Source organism: Saccopteryx leptura, chromosome 3 (assembly GCF_036850995.1).
Source record: "Saccopteryx leptura isolate mSacLep1 chromosome 3, mSacLep1_pri_phased_curated, whole genome shotgun sequence".
Lineage (NCBI taxonomy): Eukaryota > Metazoa > Chordata > Mammalia > Chiroptera > Emballonuridae > Saccopteryx > Saccopteryx leptura.
Window position 1 is genome coordinate 111,723,312 of NC_089505.1, and position 18,423 is coordinate 111,741,734.

At 43.9% G+C, this 18,423-nt stretch overlaps 1 protein-coding gene across 1 annotated transcript in view; it reads right to left on the bottom strand.

Moving 5' to 3' along the window:
- The window catches only part of GRIK3 (glutamate ionotropic receptor kainate type subunit 3), a 225,122-nt gene that overhangs the window by 75,778 nt on the left and 130,921 nt on the right, over positions 1 to 18,423 (bottom strand). Inside the window, exon 2 of the mRNA XM_066375884.1 lies at positions 9,017 to 9,193. Coding sequence (XP_066231981.1) covers positions 9,017 to 9,193 — 177 coding nt within the window. The remainder of the gene's footprint in view (positions 1 to 9,016; positions 9,194 to 18,423) is intronic.

Consider the following 18,423-nt stretch of genomic DNA (forward strand, 5'->3'; position numbering starts at 1 on the left):
ATGCTAACAAACTGTCGTATAAAACGCGCCCTGTCCTCCCATCTGACAATATGGTTTCATAACAACCTGGAAAGTGGGGATGGAGACTTCTCTCATGCAGTGACATGAGGAGAGGTGGCACCAACCCCCACCCTATCCCTTCTCTTTGACCACTGGTTCTACCTTGTATCATAAGGGGCCCTGAACTCTCCATGTGGACAGCCTGGCCCTTCTTGTCTCAGTTCTGTCCACACCTCTGCAAACATCTGCCCCTTGGTCACCCTTAAATAGGGCCAATGAGTGCGACCATGGCAGCACGGCTCCCTCTCTGCAGGACAGCCCGGGGAAGAGGTTCACACTGGGCCACTGGGCAGGAAATTCAAGGTTCTAGACACTTGGGAGCAAAGATTAGAGGGGCAGAAAATAGGATCCTAGTGGGCAAAGCCCCTTGGTTCCACTGACCCTTTGTGAGGAGATGTGGGCCAGTAGAGGGTGAGGGCAGCATCTCCAAAGCACAGGCTCTGAGACAGGGCCCTCTTGCCTGGGCTAAGAGTGGGGCCAGTGGATCTAAGGACACAGGGTTAGTTACAAATCAATCAGAATGTGTGGTCTCTGAGTATTTTTCCTCTTCACTGACATATACTGTACTCTCTCCTCCCTCATTGCTTCCTGGGAATAGAAGATACTATATAAAGTGTGTTTTTTTCCCCTGAAATGTGTACATTTTGCAAGGACACCAGAGAAGGCCTTTCATGGCTGAAGTGAAAGATACAGCACGCTGCTGGGTGGGCTAGCTGTTAAGGGTTTGCTGGAACCACCTGGAACGTGGGGCAGGGAGCCATGCATGGGAAGCAGCGGGGCCAGCGCAGAGAGCATCACCTGGGTCACCGGGTTTCCCTGTGGCCAATGCCAAGTGCAGGAGAGGGTCCAGCGTGGGGACCATGGTGCCTTCCTGGTGCTCCTACAGTTGTGGGATCAGACGCCAAGTCAGGGAAACACTGCTTTGTCCCTCTTACTGTCACCCTCAAGTCAATAAAACTTGGCAGCACTCTGTAATTGTGTGTGTGGGAAAAACTCCAGGGATAATAAATGCTTCAACAATAGGAACTCTGGGTGTGTCGGTAAATTGCCCAATTTAGGGACAGTTCTGCTTTTAGGTGCCTGTCCCAAGGAAGCCAGTCCCTGACTTGTCCTCCCACTGACTGTTCATGCTGTTCTGCTGTCTGGGTATGTGAGTGTCTTCTCTCACCACTCTGTCCCCTTAAAAGCAGGTGTTGCCTGAGGGAAGAGTCACTTTGTAGCCATGCAAGTTGGATATTAACATGGAGGAGATGACGACAGTGAGTGACAGTTGTCCAGGCCTGGTCACTCCTTCTTGCCCACGCCAGAGGTCATGGGAACTTAATAAAATCTATAAGTTTCCCTACTTCCTGCCTCTGTTCTGGACCTTCTAGCTGTTCTCTGATATCCCTGGTTTCTGTCCCATCATCTCCTCTCTCTAAATTTTTCTCTTTTCCCTGTAGGACCGTCTGATTGATGGCTTAGTAAAACGACTTGTGTGACTCGTTTTCTCTCTCTACCACCTCCAAGAATCTGTGTTTTGGATTTTGCCCTTTGACCAAGGTCTTGAAGCAGGTAGGAAAGTGCTGCCCTGCTACCTCTGTCTCACTCAGCTCAACCTCTTAGATCATAGCCCCCTGCAGGCCCGCGGTCTGGTTTGATTGAGGCTGGGAGAGTGTACCACCACAAACGATGATGATGTGGAGGATTGTAAGAGTGATCTTGAAGGGAGTAATTGAGATTTGGACATTGATTGTAGTGATAATGGGAAAGGTAACTGTAATGATAGTTCTGACAGTGAAGACCACATTGTGGGGCTGTTGAGGATCCTGGTGATGCCATTAATGAGGATATGGAATCGATGATAATGTTGATGTTGTAACATAATGGTGGGATGATGATGATGATGGGATTGATGATGTTCCATATGTCAGTGCCGTGACAGTAATCGCGACAATCTGGTAGAAAGAATGGTGGTGATGGGAACGTTGATGAGAGAGGAGGTGATGGCGATTTTGATGGTGCTGATCAGATTGGTGATGGTGAAGATGTCAATGCCATGCCTGCAACAGTGATGAAGACAGCAGGAGTAACGGTGATAATGTTAGTGATGCTGAGGTGGGTGATGATGAAGATGTTGCTGCCATGGCAGCGACACGATCGTGAGGGTGACAGTAGGGGTGGTAGTGACGATTTTAACAGTGGAGGTGAAACCTTTGTATCTGTGTTGACGGTGATCTGACATCAATCGTGGTGACCACGGTGGTGATATGATGATGATGATGATGGCCACATTGGGTTTCATTCTGTCAGAGATGTAGTGACTAGATCTCAGTGTCGGGTGGCAGGGGGTGGCAGTCCTGCCTCTCACCTATTTCTTCTCCTTGGCCTCCCTTCACATTCCTTTCCCTGTCCCCTCATGTTCCTTCCACCCTCTAATAATCTTCCAGTCTGGAGGAACACTGTTTTCTCCAAGGGACCAGGGCTAGGGGTTATAGCAGCAGCAGCGGCAGCTTTATCTCCAGATGTTTCCAGGGCAGCAGCCAACCCGTGTTCTGGCAGTCCTGAGCACACACTGCAGTAATTACATTATTTGTGGCTTCAATTTTAAATCCATTTTCTGGTCATTTTACAGTAACTCGGTGGTTCACAGTCATTGCAGGAGTCCACAGCCTGAATGCAGTCTCCCCACCCCCCTTTCCACAGCAATTTCAGTTATAGCAAAAATTATCCCAATCAATTTGTGTCTTAAAAGGAACTGAGCAGCTCAGAGAATAAGTGGAAGTGGAGGCGCCTGGGGAGCACTGGGTCGATTCCAGGCCCTCGCCGGTCAGGCTGGGAAGAAAACACAGCCGCTCTCGGGGTGGCTGGCTCAGGTGCTGCCTGGCACTCCATTCTCTTTGAACTTTCCACAAAACATTTCAGAATAAAGACAATAAGTGAAAGTCCCTTTTAATGAGGAAAGACCTTCTGGGCCTCTGCGGGGTGGGGGGGGGTTGGGTACTAATTCAACCAGAGCCGGCAGGGCAGGAGGTACCAGGCTCCGCATCCCTACCCCCCCCCCCACATGGCCCGAGGCGGCTGGACCCAGCTGGTGCGGAAGGAAATGGTGACGGGCACCTCTGCCCAGGGAAAATAAATTATCATTGGGTTAATCGGAATTAGACCCATGCTCACCCCCCCTGGAAGAAGCCTGATAATGCTCCTGAGAATTAAAAAAAACAACCCAAAGATCAAAAGAAAAATAAAGACCACAAGATAACGGGATTCCCCGAGCGATAGAGAGTGCCCAGTGGGAACATGATCGAACAGCAGACAGGCCTCCAGGGTCAGGCAGTGGTGTTCACAGCCACACACGGGTCTGTCTGTGCTATATTATCAGGGCGACATGAAGGAAGAGTGATAGCAAAGGGAAGGTACCTACATTTTTTTAATTGAGATATATAGCACAATATAGTAGAAGTGCATTCATTTTAAGCACAGACTTGAAAAACTTTTTACATAGAACTGTACTCACGTAACTACTACTTGGGTCAACTATAGCACATTTCCAACATCTAAGAAGGTTTTCTCTGCCCCTTCGCAGTTATTATCCACTGCATTCTCCTCCCTCCCCTGGAGGTAACCACCATTCATTCACTCAACATTAGGTGTGTGAGGTTCATTCATGAAGTTGTGCGCAGCAAGAGTTTGCCTTTTTTTTTAACTGCTGATTCAAATTCCGTTGTATAACTATGCTCCAATCTATCCATCTTCCTGTCATTGGACTTTTAATTTATTTCCGACTTTTGGCTCTTCTCAATAAAGTGGCTAGGAACATTCCTGCAGGCATATGTTCAGCTTTGGTAGTTACTTCTACACCAGGGATCCCCAAACTACGGCCCGCGGGCCACATGTGGCCCCCTGAGGCCATTTATCCGGCCCCCGCCGCACTTCCGGAAGGGACACCTCTTTCATTGGTGGTCAGTGAGAGGAGTATAGTTCCCATTAAAATACTGGTCAGTTTGTTGATTTAAATTTACTTGTTCTTTATTTTAAATATTGTATTTGTTCCTGTTTTTTTTTACTTTAAAATAAAGTATGTGCAGTGTGCATAGGGATTTGTTCATTATTTTTTTTATAGTCTGGCCCTCCAATGGTCTGAGGGACAGTGAACTGGCCCCCAGTGTAAAAAGTTTGGGGACCCCTGTTCTACACAGTTCTCCTGAGAAACTGAGCCAGTCTTCACTTCCACCGGCATGGTGCAGAAGAAAATTAACCTCAATCCCAACCTTCCCCATACATAGAAAATTGATTTGAGATTGATCATAGAGCTAGGAAAGGCAGAACAAAAGAGATTCTAGAAGAGAACATAAGAGAATATCTTCATGACCTTAGAATAGAAAAAAACAGGACACAAAAGGCATTCACCATAATGGAAAATATGAGTAAACTGAACTTCTTTAAATTAAGAACTTTGCTCCTTAAAAGATACTACCAAGAAAGTGAAAAGGCAAACTCGTCTGTAACAGACAGATGCAATACATATGGATACTTCACCAAGGGATCTTATCCAGCATTTAGAAAAGACTCCTACAGATCAATAAGACAATGACAAGCAATTCAATTTCCAAAAGTGGTTGAAAGACTCAAAAAGGCACTCCAGGGAAAAAAAGATTCAAATATCTATTAGCATATGAAAAGATGCTCAATATCTCTGGTCGTCAGGGAAATAGAAGACAACACCACAATGAGATGCCTACTACACCAACCATTCAAATGACCAAAATTAAAGTAAAACTGATTTTACCAAGAGTTGGTAAAGATGTGGGGCCACAGCAAGTGCTACCCACTGCGGAGGGACGGCAAATCAGCACGGCGACTGGGAAAACTGTTGGGCTGAACATATCATATCTTATGACCTCACACTTCCAATCCTAGGTATACACCTCACAAAAAATGCACACATTTATGCACTGAAGGACAACTATAAGAATGTTCACAGTAGTGCTATTCTATTGCCCCAACTGGAAACAAGTCAAATATCCAACAACTTTTTTGTTTTGTTTTGTTTTATTCAGTTAGAGGAGTGGAGGCAGAGACAGACTCCTGCATGCGCCCTGATCAGGATCCACCTGACAAGCCCACTAAAGGGCGATGCTCTGCCCATCTGGGACATTGCTCTGTTGCTTAGCAACTGAGCTCTTCTTAGTTCCTGAGGCAGAGGTCATGGAACCATCCTCAACGCCCGGGGTCAACTCGCTCCAATCAAGCCATGGCTGCAAAAAATGGGAAGAGAGAGAGAGAGAGAGGGAGAGAGAGAGAGAGAGAGAGAAGGGGGAGGGAAAGAGAAGCAGATAGGCACTTCTCCTGTGTGCCCTGACCAGGAATCAAACCCAGAACATCCACATGCTGGGCTGACGCTCTATCACTGAGCCATCCAGTCAGGGCCTCCAACAGTTATTTTGATTTTGAAAAATTGTGGTACATTTGTATAATAGAATGTTATGCAATAATGAAGAACAATGGACTACTGTTTTATTCAACAACAGATGAATCTCACAGATATGTGGTAGAAGGAAAGAAACAAGACTCAAAAGAGTACATGTTGGAATTCTACTTATTTAAAGTTTAAAACTAGGCAAAACCACTGCATGGCATCAGTAGTCAAAACAATGGTGCTACAGGGCAGCAGGGAAAAGGCAAAGAGCAGAAGAATTGGAGAGTAACCACACCCACACTCCATACCCCCACACATCACAGGGCTCAGAAGGAGAAGTCCTGACCTTATCTGGGGGCTTGGGGCTTGTGAAGGGCTGTCCTGAGGACCAGAAATTCGAGAGAAGAATGAGTTTGCTAGACAAAGGGCAGTAGAGAGGTGAGGTTAATAAGGGAAAAGGGAATTACAAGCAGAGGGCATAGCATGTGCAAAAGCCCTGAGGTGAGAGGAAGCCTGGCCCCCTGTGGATGGCAGATATGGCTAGATCCCTGAGGCTGAGGGAGAGAGCTGCACGGCTGTGTCTAGAAGGTCACGTTAGGGCTCGACTGGCCATGCCTTTGTGAGCTTTAGTGATAACTTTGGGAAAGAAATGGGACATATCACCCAGGGTTTTAAGCAAACAAGTCAGGTAACCTGGTGTAGAGTGGAGAGGGGCTGTGGCTTTGGTCATTTGGACCAGTCTGGTTGGACTTCCAGAGGTGAGTGTTTCTGTCTGGGGCCTGCTCACCCATCCCTGGACGGTTCTGTGTTGTGCAGGACTAGAAGTTCCTGCTGGAGGAAGTGCCTCAGAAGGCCCTGAATCTCTGCCCCAGGCTCACTGCTGGCTGGAGGAGGTCCCTGCGCTGAATTACAAGTGCACCACTAGACAGTTATTGTGTTATTTCAGTGGTTTTTAGAAAAAATAGTCAGAAGACTCAGCCTAGCCCTTTAGGGTTGTTCTGCCTACATGGGCCTCTGTTCTGACTCCAGGCATTTGTTCTGTGTCCTGACCTTTTTACTGAGCACTTTTGGTTGAGTTCAATCATTTTCTAGATGGACGAGGATGGGCAGAAGGTGCCAGCACGAACTCTCAGCAGGGAGGCGGGTACCTGACTACACAGTGTTGGCTGCAGGGCTGCTGGGGGTAGGGAGTGAGGAGAGCATGAGCAGGGCAGAGGACATGCCAGAACTGGAGAGGGGAGATGGGCAATGGATCACTCTCTGAGGCTGTTAGCTTGGGATGGCTAGAGGGTGCGATGCTTCTATTTTGAGTGTAGGTTGGCCCTGCGACTCAGGACAATAACCTCAAAAGCGTTAGCATTAGTCATTTTCAATGTTAAGGTCCCTCTAAACCAGTGCACAAAGCAAGGAGGAACAGGGTGGGAGGAATAAGGGCCAGCAGTAGGGAAATGCTTGTAAGTATGAGGCCCCTGACTTGATGGCTCAGCATGTGGAGAGCAAGTCAATTAATGTAATAAAGGGAAAGTCCAATATGGTTCTTCACATATGCTGGACATGGATCTAAGCACCTCACAAAGTTGTGCCCATTTGGTAGATGAGAAAACTAGGGCACATATTGTCCAAGGTCACACAACTGATATCAGAGTGAACAGAGTGCAAATCCAGGTAGTCTGGCTGCAAAAACATGTTCTGCTGCCTTTCTGTGCTGAATTATTTACCTACAATGGGGCTTTGTGGGTAAACAGAGCCAGCAGCAGATGGTACCTTGGCAAGTCTGCACTTGGGAGGTCAGGAGACCTTGATTAGTGACCGGACCCTTTAGAAAGACCAGGATCCCCTGTGGAAGGACATCAGTTTTCCCAAGATATATGAATGATGCTGTCCCTAAGCTCAGTTGGCAGGGATCTTGGACAATGATGCTGACTCCCATTCTCCATTCTCATGCCATTCATTTATTGATTCACTCAATGATAATTTCATTGAGCACTTACTACATATCAGTCAATTAGGTGAGAGGGCTATATTAGTTAAAAAGAGCCTTTTTATCAGTTGTGCTGGAGAGAAAGTGAGAGACATTAAACACATAATTATTTAACTATTAATTGTGATAACAGCCTTGATAAAGAAAAGCAAGGGGTTATGCTAGCACAGTATGGGAAGGATACCCTGGTCTTCCTGGGAAATGAGAGTCCTTAAGTCTAAGATTTTTAAATAAAGTTCCATGGAACTCTAGGGTTCTATGGAAATTATTTCCAGAGCTTGCTAAGCTTTTCAGTTAAGTTTCAATTAAATATGTATATAAAATATATTTTTAAAGATGGTAACAAAAGAGCAGACTTGCATACTCAAATGTGCCACATTGGAAACTGATAGTTCCCTCAAGTATTTATAAAACCTTTTTTTCCTTGGAATAAAGTTCTCTCCTTTCTGTGCAGTAATTGAAATTTATTGTAAATGTCTCACTAATAAGGAAGGATGAAGCCCAACACTTCAAAAATAATTTTTTAAAAAGTTCAGTTGTGAAAAAATTTTGGTTGAATTTATTACAACTTGATTTTATAAATTATAATTCTCTTATTATTTTGTAGCCAAAACAAAATATAAAAACATTAAATACTGAGGTCAATGTCAGATTTCAAATGTCATCCATAGTCACTGGAGTCAAATTGTTATAGCCGTAGAAGTAGCTTTGTTGTTTTCAGTAAGTCTTTTTATGGGAAGTAATGTTTCACATTTAAACTTGTACATATTCTGTTTTATATGCATTTCAAAAGTTTATATTTGGGTAGAATTTTAATTAAATAAAAACAAGTTTGAAAATGTCTTTGAAGTCCTGGCTGGTTGGCTCAGTGGTAGAGCATTGGCCCAGAGCATTGGTAATGATGTCCTGGGTTTGATTCCTGGTCAGGGCACACAGGAAAGGTGACTATCTGCTTCTCCACCTCTCCCCCTCCTCCTCCTCCTCCTTTTCTCTCTCTCTCTCTCTCTTTCTCTCTCTCTCTCTCTTTATCTTCCTTTCCTGTAGCCATGGTACAATTGGTTTGAGCACATCACCCTGGGCGCTGAGGATGGCTTGTGGGGCCTCCACCTCTGGTGCTAAAAATAGCTCGGTTGCCAGTGGCCCCAGATAGGCAGAGCATTGGCCCTAGACTGGGGTTGCCGGGTGGATCCTGGTTGGGCATATGCGGGAGTCTGTCTATCTCCACTCCTCTCACTCAGAAAAGAAAAAAGAAAAAGAAAATGAAAATGTCTTTGGGTGTTAGAGACCTGGGCTGCCCTCCCTACTGCTACCTCCCCAGCCCCATCTCAGGCCCCACCCGTCACCCTTCATTTCTTTCCCATAGCCCGTCATTCCCTAATGGCCTCTGACAGTGGTATGAGAACTTCTCATGAACAGCCCACTGTTTCTGAGACTGATGCTGGTACCAAACCCTAGAGGGAAAAGAATCTAAGCCCCAAGCCCATCCAAAACTTTGAGCCGTTTTCAGCACCTTGGACAGCAGACACATCCCTAATCCTGCTTCCGTCGGAAAGAGCAGACGGGGGCAGCAGACTCACCCTTCTTGGTGGCTTCGAAGCTATCGTGGAAATGAATCCTCTGGATGTCATAGGTCAACGTTGTGTTGGGCAGCAGAGTCCTGTTCCTGTTGATGATGTTGGCAGAAAATCGAAAGGCATGCTCCTCGGCGTTCATGACCTGGGCGTTGGGGCCGTCTGCATACTCAAAGATTCCTCCTGAGAGAGATGGGTAAAATTGTGTGTGCTGGAGAAAGAGAGGGCGCTAACAACGATGCTCAACTCAGAAGGTTTTATGGAAAGCTCCCCACAACCCCCCAGTGTTCAATAATATCGTAGATAATTCCCATATACAGAAATTGTGCTGGAACATAAGAAATATAAAAATCCTTCTAGTTTATTTCCCGTAGCAAGCAAATTTCTGATAACAGAGACTGACAAACAGAGCCAAAATAAAATCACCACCTTATTAATATCACTATGAAAATTCTCCTTAGAGTGCTGGCAAGTAGAATCTACCAGAATATTGCAAGGATGACATACCACGATCATGCAGAGTTGTATTCCAGGAATTTAAGTGTGGTTTAGTATAAATAAATCTATGAATATCATTCTATCACATCAATAGTTCAAAGGAAAAAAAAACATATGACCAACTCACAAAATGCAGGAAGGCATTTGATAAAATCCAATACTTACTGCTGTTATGAATGCTTAATAAACTAGCACCCAGAAGAGTACTTCCCTGAAGAATCTTTAGCTCAAACCAGCCTTTAATATCACACTAATGGTGAAACACTAGGGACAGTCTCATTAAAGAAAAAAGGGGAGGGGAAGAATTCACACCATACCATTAATCTATGAAGTAAAAGAGAAAAAGAATTTAGAAGCATACCTCTTGGAAAGAGAAGCAATTCTTATTTGAAAATGATATACCTGGCTTTTTTTTAAAAAACAAACAACTCTTAAAATAATCTCTAAACATGAAAACTAGAAGGAACTAGTAGAAGATTCAAGTTAAGTGACCAGTTAGCACAAACTGATAATGTTGCTTTTATAAAACTATGTATTAATTGATTTTAGAGCGAGAAGTACGGAGGGAGGCAGAGAGAGAGAAACATCGGTTTGTTGTTCCATTTGTTTATGCAGTCATTGGTTGACTCTTGTATGTGTTTTGATGGGGGATCCAACTAGCAACCTTGGAGTAGTGGGATGATGCTCTAACCAACTGAGCTACCCGGCCAAGGCCTAATAGTGTTTCTTTATATTAACAGCGATCCGTGAGAAAACTTAATGGCAAAATAATTTACAGTATTAACAAAATAGTAAGTAACTAACAACAAACCAAATAATAAATGTGTAATCCTAGTAATAGAAATGAGAAAAATACCTTAAGTGAGAGACAAAGTAGACTTAAATAAAGAGGCGTGTCATCTTCCTGGATATGTAGGTTAGAGTAGCAGTTCTTTTTCCAAATAATTTTTTCAGTTCAATTCAATTCCAATTAGAATTATAGAAGGATATTTCTTTTACTTGACAAATAATTCTAAACTGTGTCAGGAAGACTAAACAGACTAAAGAGGAGAAAACAGTCTTAAAGGATGTGAAAGCTGACTTGCACCCATCAGATTTAAAATACATCATAAAGCCATAATTAAAACCATGCCCTAATGGCATCTGAAAACACAGACAGATCAATGAAATGAGGTAAAAAGTCCCCCGAAAGAGATTCAAGTAGAGATAAATATTTAAAACACGACAAAGGTGGCTATTTCCAATTAGTAGGTAAAAGATGAATTCTTCAGGAATTGTGCTGAGACAATTATTCAACTATTCAGGAGAAATTTAAAATTAAATTCTAATCTTAAGCTACACATCAAAATAAGTTCCAGATGGACTGAAGTTAAGGAGCAAGAAAGTAATGCAAGGAAGAAGGAAAGAAAACACTATAAAACTGCCAAAAAAAGAGAAAATATAGGTGAATATTATACAATATGGAGATGGAGGAAGCTTTTGTAGGCATTTCAATTAAGTCAGAAATGTAGGACAAAGATTGATAACTCCACAGAAATCATATAAAACTTGTATTTATCAAACCTACCAGAAACAAAATTAAAAGGCAAACAACAAACTCAGAAATAAAGTTGGTAACATATTTGGCAGTATAAAGGTTGAAGTTCTCATTTTATAAAAAGCACTTAAAACTCAACAAAAAATATAAACACTCCGATAGGAAAATACGTTAAAGGGCAAGCATAGATGTTTCACAAAAGAAAAAAATTAATAATACAAAGGAACTATTGACATATGAAGAAATGTGCATTGTTCCTAATAATAAACCCAACTTAACCCAACACTGAAATATTTTTGTTTGTTTGTTTTCTGCCCATCTCATTGACAAACATGAAATAAATTATAATACCCAGTTTTGGTGAAGGAGTTCAGAAACAGACACTTATCTGTTGGTGGAAGTGGCAACTGGTACACCCATTCCCTGTTGGCCTTTAAAAATATATCAAATGCCTTAAAATGCTCATGCCTTTGACTCAGTATTTCAGTGACTCCACTGATGGGCACATTGTGCCTGGGGTGGGGGAACTAGAGAGGTCCAACACCAGAGAAATAGTCAATGAACTGCAATTTGCTGTATATTTCCATCTACTCTAAAAAATTTCATGACTTGGAAAATCGCCATAATGTATTTTTAAGTAAAAATGGAGGTTAGAAAGCAGGCAATGCTGTGTGATCCCAGGTCAGAAGAGGAAGAAGAGAAGGGTGATGAGGAGGAAGTTAGATCATTGACATAAGAATGAGAGACATTTTAAAACAATACAAGTGAATAGTCCTATGTGGTAGATTGCTTACTTTGTTCTTTGTGATTTTTTATGTTTTCCAAATTAAACTTTATTTTTGTTTCCTTAATTTATTTTTTAAATCAATTTTAGTCTGATTGGTGGTGGTGCAGTGAATAGAGCGTCAGCCTGGGATGCTAAGGTCCCAGGTATGAAACCCTGAGGTTACAGGCTTGAGTGAAGGCTCACCAGCCTGAGCGTGGGGTTGCCGGCGTGGGTGTGGGATCATTGAAATGAATTCATGGCTGCTGGCTGGAGCCCAAAAGGTTGTTTTGACTTGAAGCCCAAGGCCACTGGCTTGAGCAAGGGGTCACTGGCTTGGTTGGAGCCCCCAGTCAAGGCACATACGAGAAACAATCAATGAATAACTAAAATAATACAACTATGAGTTGGTGTTTTCTTCTCTCTCTCCCTTCCTGTTCTCCCTCTCTCCCTCCCTCCCTCCTTTCCTCTCTCTCTTGCAAAAACAAAACAAAACAAAAAAAAATCAACTTTATTTTTATTATTGTATTTTTCTGAAGTTGGAAACGGGGAGGCAGTCAGACAGACTCCCGCATGCACCCGACCGGGATCCACCCGGCATGCCCACCAGGGGGCGATGCTCTGTCCCTCTGGGGTGTCGCTCTGCCACAATCAGAGCCACTCTAGCACCTGAGGCAGAGGCCAAGGAGCCATCCCCAGCGCCCGGGCCATCTTTTGCTCCAATGGAGCCTCTGCTGCAGGAGGGGAAGAGAGAGACAGAGAGGAAGGAGAAGGGGAGTGGTGGAGAAGCAGATGGGCGCTTCTCCTGTGTGCCCTGGCCGGGAATCGAACCTGGGACTCCCACACGCCAGGCCGACGCTCTACCACTGAGCCAACCGGCCAGGGCCTCAATTTTATTGAGGTATTATTTACTTAAAGAAATTCTACACAATTCACCTTGCTTTGTGTACTGTGATTTTTAGGAACTTGACTGAGTTGTGTGACCATCAGCGTAATCCAGTTTCTGAACATTTCTACCACCCCTCAAAGCTCCTTCATGCTCACTTACACTCAGTCATTGTTTTCACCTCCAGCCCCCCGCAACCACTAATTTACTTTCTGCCTCTAGAGGTTTGTCTTTTCTGGGCATTTCATATACATGGAACGATGCAATTTGTGGTCTTCTGCATCTGGCTTCTTTCACTTAGCATAATGTTTTTGAGGTTTATCTCTGTTTTAGCATATACCAACTCTTCATTCCTTTTTGTTGTTAAATAATATTACTTTCTTTGGATGTACCACATTTTATCAACCCATTTACCAGCAGTGGATGGATATTTGGGTTGTTTCAATCATTTGAAAAATTTCTTTTAAATAGTAAATGTTTTAAAAAGTGAACAAATAAACCCTCCTTCCCCTGGTATTCCAGCAGGCTCACAATTTTTAATGCCTAGTGTGTCTGAATGTCAGTCTGTGTGGGTGTTCATAAACATGCTGAGCACACGAATAAAACAAGACGAGAAGAACACATCCCCAAACATGGAAAGCTTCTCTCTGAGTGGTGGGGTTATGGGTGACTTTAATTCCCTTCCTTATGTTTTTCTGTATTTTCAAAAAGTTCTGCAGTGAACATGTGTTCCATTTCCTATCAGAAAAGCCATCGTGTGATTGTGCGTATGTGTTTAATGGAAAATAAATGATCAAAATACCATATGACCCAGTAATTCCATTTCTAGGGATATAAATTTAGCAAAAGCTAGAGATACATAAACACATTTATGCATAAAACATTCTTGACATAATATTAGAAAAACAGAAACAATTTAATGTCCAAAAATAGGAGATTACTCGATATATTAAAACCCACTCATATAGCAGAACAACTTTCAGGCATCAACAGCCAGGGTATAGGATGGCTCGATATGGTGTCTGGGAGTTGTTTCCAAATAATATGGGAAAGGTAGATGTAAAGTGGGTGCAGGTCTGGCAGGGTGGGCCATGGGTTGCTGGGCTGGGTGGTGGGTCTACAGGGACTCTTTCTACCATTCTCCCACAGTGTATCTGACAGACATCCTCCATGATAAAATATTCTTTACAATCACAGTATAAGTAAGAGAAAAATCACAAATCGTGGTAGTGCAACTAGAAAAGAGATAATATTGTTTGCATATGCTTATTGCTGTTCTCTCAAAAAACGGATGAAAACCTAGTAGAGGAAACTAAACAGAGAGCTCATCACGGGGCATGTGTGCAAGCGGAGAAAAACGTCTAGTCCTCCTCTGCATCCGCAATAAACAGTGAGAAATTATAAGGGAAGAAAGGGAGCCTGTTCTCAACAGCAACAGCAAAAAAATAATAGTTTACAATAAATGTGCAATCCCTATATCAAGAAAACCACAAAACTTTACTATGGAACATAAAAAAAGACTTGAATAAATGGCAAGACATAACTTTCTCCTGGAAGGGAAGGCTCAATATTGTAAAGATGTCCATTCTCCTCAAATTAATTTATAAATTTAATGGAATTCCAATTAAAATAAAAAAGGACATACCAGAAGGGCATACACCAAAATCTTAACAGAGGTTCGCTCTAGGAAGGGAAAAGATAACAGATTGCTTCTGCTTTTGTGCTTTTCCCCCCCAAGTCGTCCGCATTGAGTGATAGCTTCGGTAATAAGGAAGAAAGCTTTAAAAAGTGCTCTAAAAGAACACTTAATGACATAGGAAATGCTCGTTCTCTCTTCCCCCACCCTCAAGCAACAAAATCATATTACAGTATGATAGCTATTTATCAAAAAGCACATATTTATATTTATAGAAAAAAGACTGGAAGGATTTATACCAGCATGTTACCAGTGAGTATTTCTGGGTAGAAGGGGTTTATGGATATTTTAATCTTGCTCTTTGTATTTTCTTGCTATTTTCAAATGATTTATAATAAATAACATATTATTTTTTTATTACTTTGAAATGTAGAAATTAAAGAAGAGAGCCTGGGGAGAGAGGTTTGGTCATTACAAATCCCCATTCCAAATGAGAGTCAAAGTTGTGGGACAAAATCATTTCTGAGGGTTTCACACCTTCTTCCTGGCCTCTCACACCTTGGCCGGTGGGGAGGGGAGGGGAGGAGAGATGATAGGTCTCAGCCACTGAGATCCAAGCCCAGGGGTGGAGGCTCAGTCTCAGAGAACAGTTCAGTTCCATAAACACTTGCCAATCTCTGCCATGTGCCAACCTGTCCCTGGGATCTGGGACCTGGGCCCCTCCCCTGCTCGTATGAAGGGCTCAGCTGGCAGTAACCAACATGTGAGTGGCACAGTAGTGAAGAGATTCCCAACTCAGGCTCCAGGGACAGTCCTGCCTCAGTCCAAACCTTGGCTGCAACCACTGAAGTTACTCAATGTCTCCAAGATTCAGTTTCTCCATCTGTAAAATGGGGCTGATTCTTATGAGGAAGAGAGGAAACTATAGATGTGTGGCACATGGTGAGGAATTCTTACAGGAGGAGAGATACAATGCTTTCTAGAAAAACACAGTAAGTTTTGTTTTTTGTTTTTTGTTTTTTTTAAACACAGTAAGTTTTGAGTCTCCACATTCTAGGGCAGGGATTGAGAACCAGATAGTAAATATTTTGGCTTTGTGGGCCAGATGGTCTACTCAATTCCACCACTGTAGATAAAAACAACGATGGACAATATGTAAACAAATGGGTTTGGCTGGGTTTCAATAAAACTTTATTTACAAAAAAACAGGTGGCAAGCAGATTTGGCAATCCATACACATAGGCTGTAGTTTGTCCCCTGTTTTAGGGGAAGAGCAGCCTTTATCTCAGAGGTAAAAAAGCACCTTAGGGCCTTGATGGAGAAGATATAACTATGGTTGTCCTAAATCTATGTGCCAAAAAACAAACAGCCCACAGATGAGATGTTTAGTTTCCAAACAGGGAGGATGGAAGAAAAGGGTCTATGAGAAAGGGTGTAGGTGTGAAGAGGGCTCAAAACAGGGACAAAGGAGGAGAATATAACCCAGGGCCGAAGGCGGTGAGGCTGGTAAGAAATCCTCCATGCAGGAAGCGGCCCTGTTCGCAGGGGTGCCTGTGCCTGGTGCTTAGTTTTCAGTTAGCCAGCACTGTGCTGTCTCCTCCCTTCCTATCAGGACCCATCATTTAGGACAGTCTGCTGCAGAAAACTGCCCTAGCTTGTGCTCTTTGGGGAAAGTGAAGGAAGCTGGGCAGTGTGCCCAGCCCAGGGTGAATCAGGGCAGAGAGAGGACAGGAGGCGCAAGAGGCGGAATGAGAGAGGAGACGGGAAGTTCAGCCGCGAAGGAAATTGGAGCAAGAGGGGATCAGGAGAACCTGGGAGCCCTGGAGCATGCTCACAGGCGGGAGATATGGTTCCCTACCTTCCAAATGCAGCACAGGGAGGGAGTCATTCCACCTGAGCATGTAAGGGCAAGGTCACCCCAACCATCTGAATGGCTTGACAGCCAGGCAGCCAATATATGGGTACAGCATAGCGTTCAGAGCAAGTGGGATCTGGACAAAGCAGACCTGGGTTGGAGTCTTGGTTCTAGTCATTCATAGACTGCTTTTTTCTCTAGAGAATTGTCCTCAGTTGAAGGAAGCTACTTTGCCCAGAAGGCTGTACCACTTAACCTCTGCCCTAGGCGCAACTGGCAGCCAATGACTGACTAAAACTAGGGCTCAAAAGGGGGGTCCCTTTGCCTCAAGATGGGGATAATTCTGTGGTGCATGTATGCTCCAGAGCCCTTCCCAACAACCCCAACTTTTCATTAGGCAAAGGCCTGATTTTACTTGAGGACACGTCGTTGCCCCCAGCCCTGTCTCCTTCCTATACTGCTTTGCTTGCTGCCCTACTGGTGTTTCCTAGAGAGCGCTCTTTCCCTCAATCCTAGGTATGCAAATCCCTGCCTCAGTGTCTGTATCTAGAGATCCTGACCTAAGATGGGATGTCATTATTCCAGCGGGACTATCAACCACACTTACCCAATAGTGCTTTCAGAGGAAGGGAAGGGAGAACTAAACTTCAATTGATAAACCATCAAGGGTTCTTCTTTCTACCCTCTCCCTTCTCTGGGTCCTCTCACCCCCTTTCTCTTTCATGCAAGGAGCTCCCGAAGCTCAGGGTCTGGTGGGTTAGGGTTCTGATTCAAGCTATGGTTCATGGGAAAAAGGCTGCATTGGGTCTTGGCTTCTGGAAGATCAACCGCCCTGCTCAGAGGCAGCTCCCCCATTCCACTGGCTCCTCTCCATTCTCCCCCTTCCCATACATTCCTCACAATCAGTATTTAAAGAGGCTAATAAGTAGGTTGGCACCGTTGATTAATGCATAATCTTAATCATGATTGCATAGTGTAATTGGCATTAATTTGAAGAGCCAGTTCATTATGAAAATAATTTTCACTGCTTTCTGCTTTAATAAAATGGGAGTAGAGACACCAGGGCTGCTGAGGAAATGGGATAGGGTCTGAGTGTGTGTGTGTGTGTGTGTGTGTGTGTGTGTGTGTGTGTGTGTGTATGTGTGTGTGTGATGGATCCCAGGAGATATGAGCAGGGGTGGAGCACAGGGACTGCTGGAACATTTCTTCAAACAAAATCTTAAATGAAGCCCAATGGGAAAAACAAATAGTAACACAACAAGAACAACTGATAACGTTCAGGGATGATGCTGAGTGCTTTCCACCCACTTCATTTAATACTGACAAGAGCCACTACAGCCACATTAGAGAGACACTATTATTATTTTATTACATAAAAGAAAACTGAGGCCCAGAGTTAAGGCTGTGTTAGAGCTAGCACATGGCCAATTTTCTTTTGAAACCAAAAGAAAGCCATCTTGCTAGAGCCAACAGTTACATTTTCAGGAAGTTTGAAAGCCAGTTATTAGACCATTGGCAGCTCAACGTTGGCTACAGCAAGAGTGTTTACACCACAGAAATGAGCATATGCTACAAATCAGGACTCATTTTCTGAAGAGTGTATTCACTAGCCCACCAGTGCCCAAACCCACTTCTACCACCTGGGTTCTTAAAGACTTTTCTTTATTTTTTTTATTCATTTTTAGAGGGGAGAGAGAGAGGGAGAGAGAGAGACAGAGAGAGAGAAGGGGGGAGGAGCTGGAAGCATCAACTCCCATATGTGTCTTGACTAGGCAAGCCCAGGGTTTCGAACCGGCGACCTCAGCATTTCCAGGTCGACGTGTTATCCACTGCACCACCACAGGTCAGGCTGGGTTCTTAAAGACTTGATGCCACAGTTCCTGACAAGGCTCTGTAGCCCCAGGGCTCCGTGGAGCACAGCATGAAGACCGCTGCTCAAACTTAACCTCATCTACAGCCAGTGGAACTCGGGGCAGGGGTTGGGGGAAGCAGGGATAGAACTGGCTTTATTGACTCTGGCTGATTTGCTCAGTGTTAGAGCATCAGCCCAGCATATGGATGTCCCAGGTTTAATTCTTGGTCAGGGCACACAGGAGTAACTACCATCTGCTTCTCCACCCCTCCCCCTCCTCTCTTTCTCTCTTTCTCTCTTCCCCTCCCATAGCCATGGCTTAATTGGCTTGAGTGTATTGGCCCTTGGTGCTGAGGATGGTTCCATGGAGCCTCTGCATCAGGTGC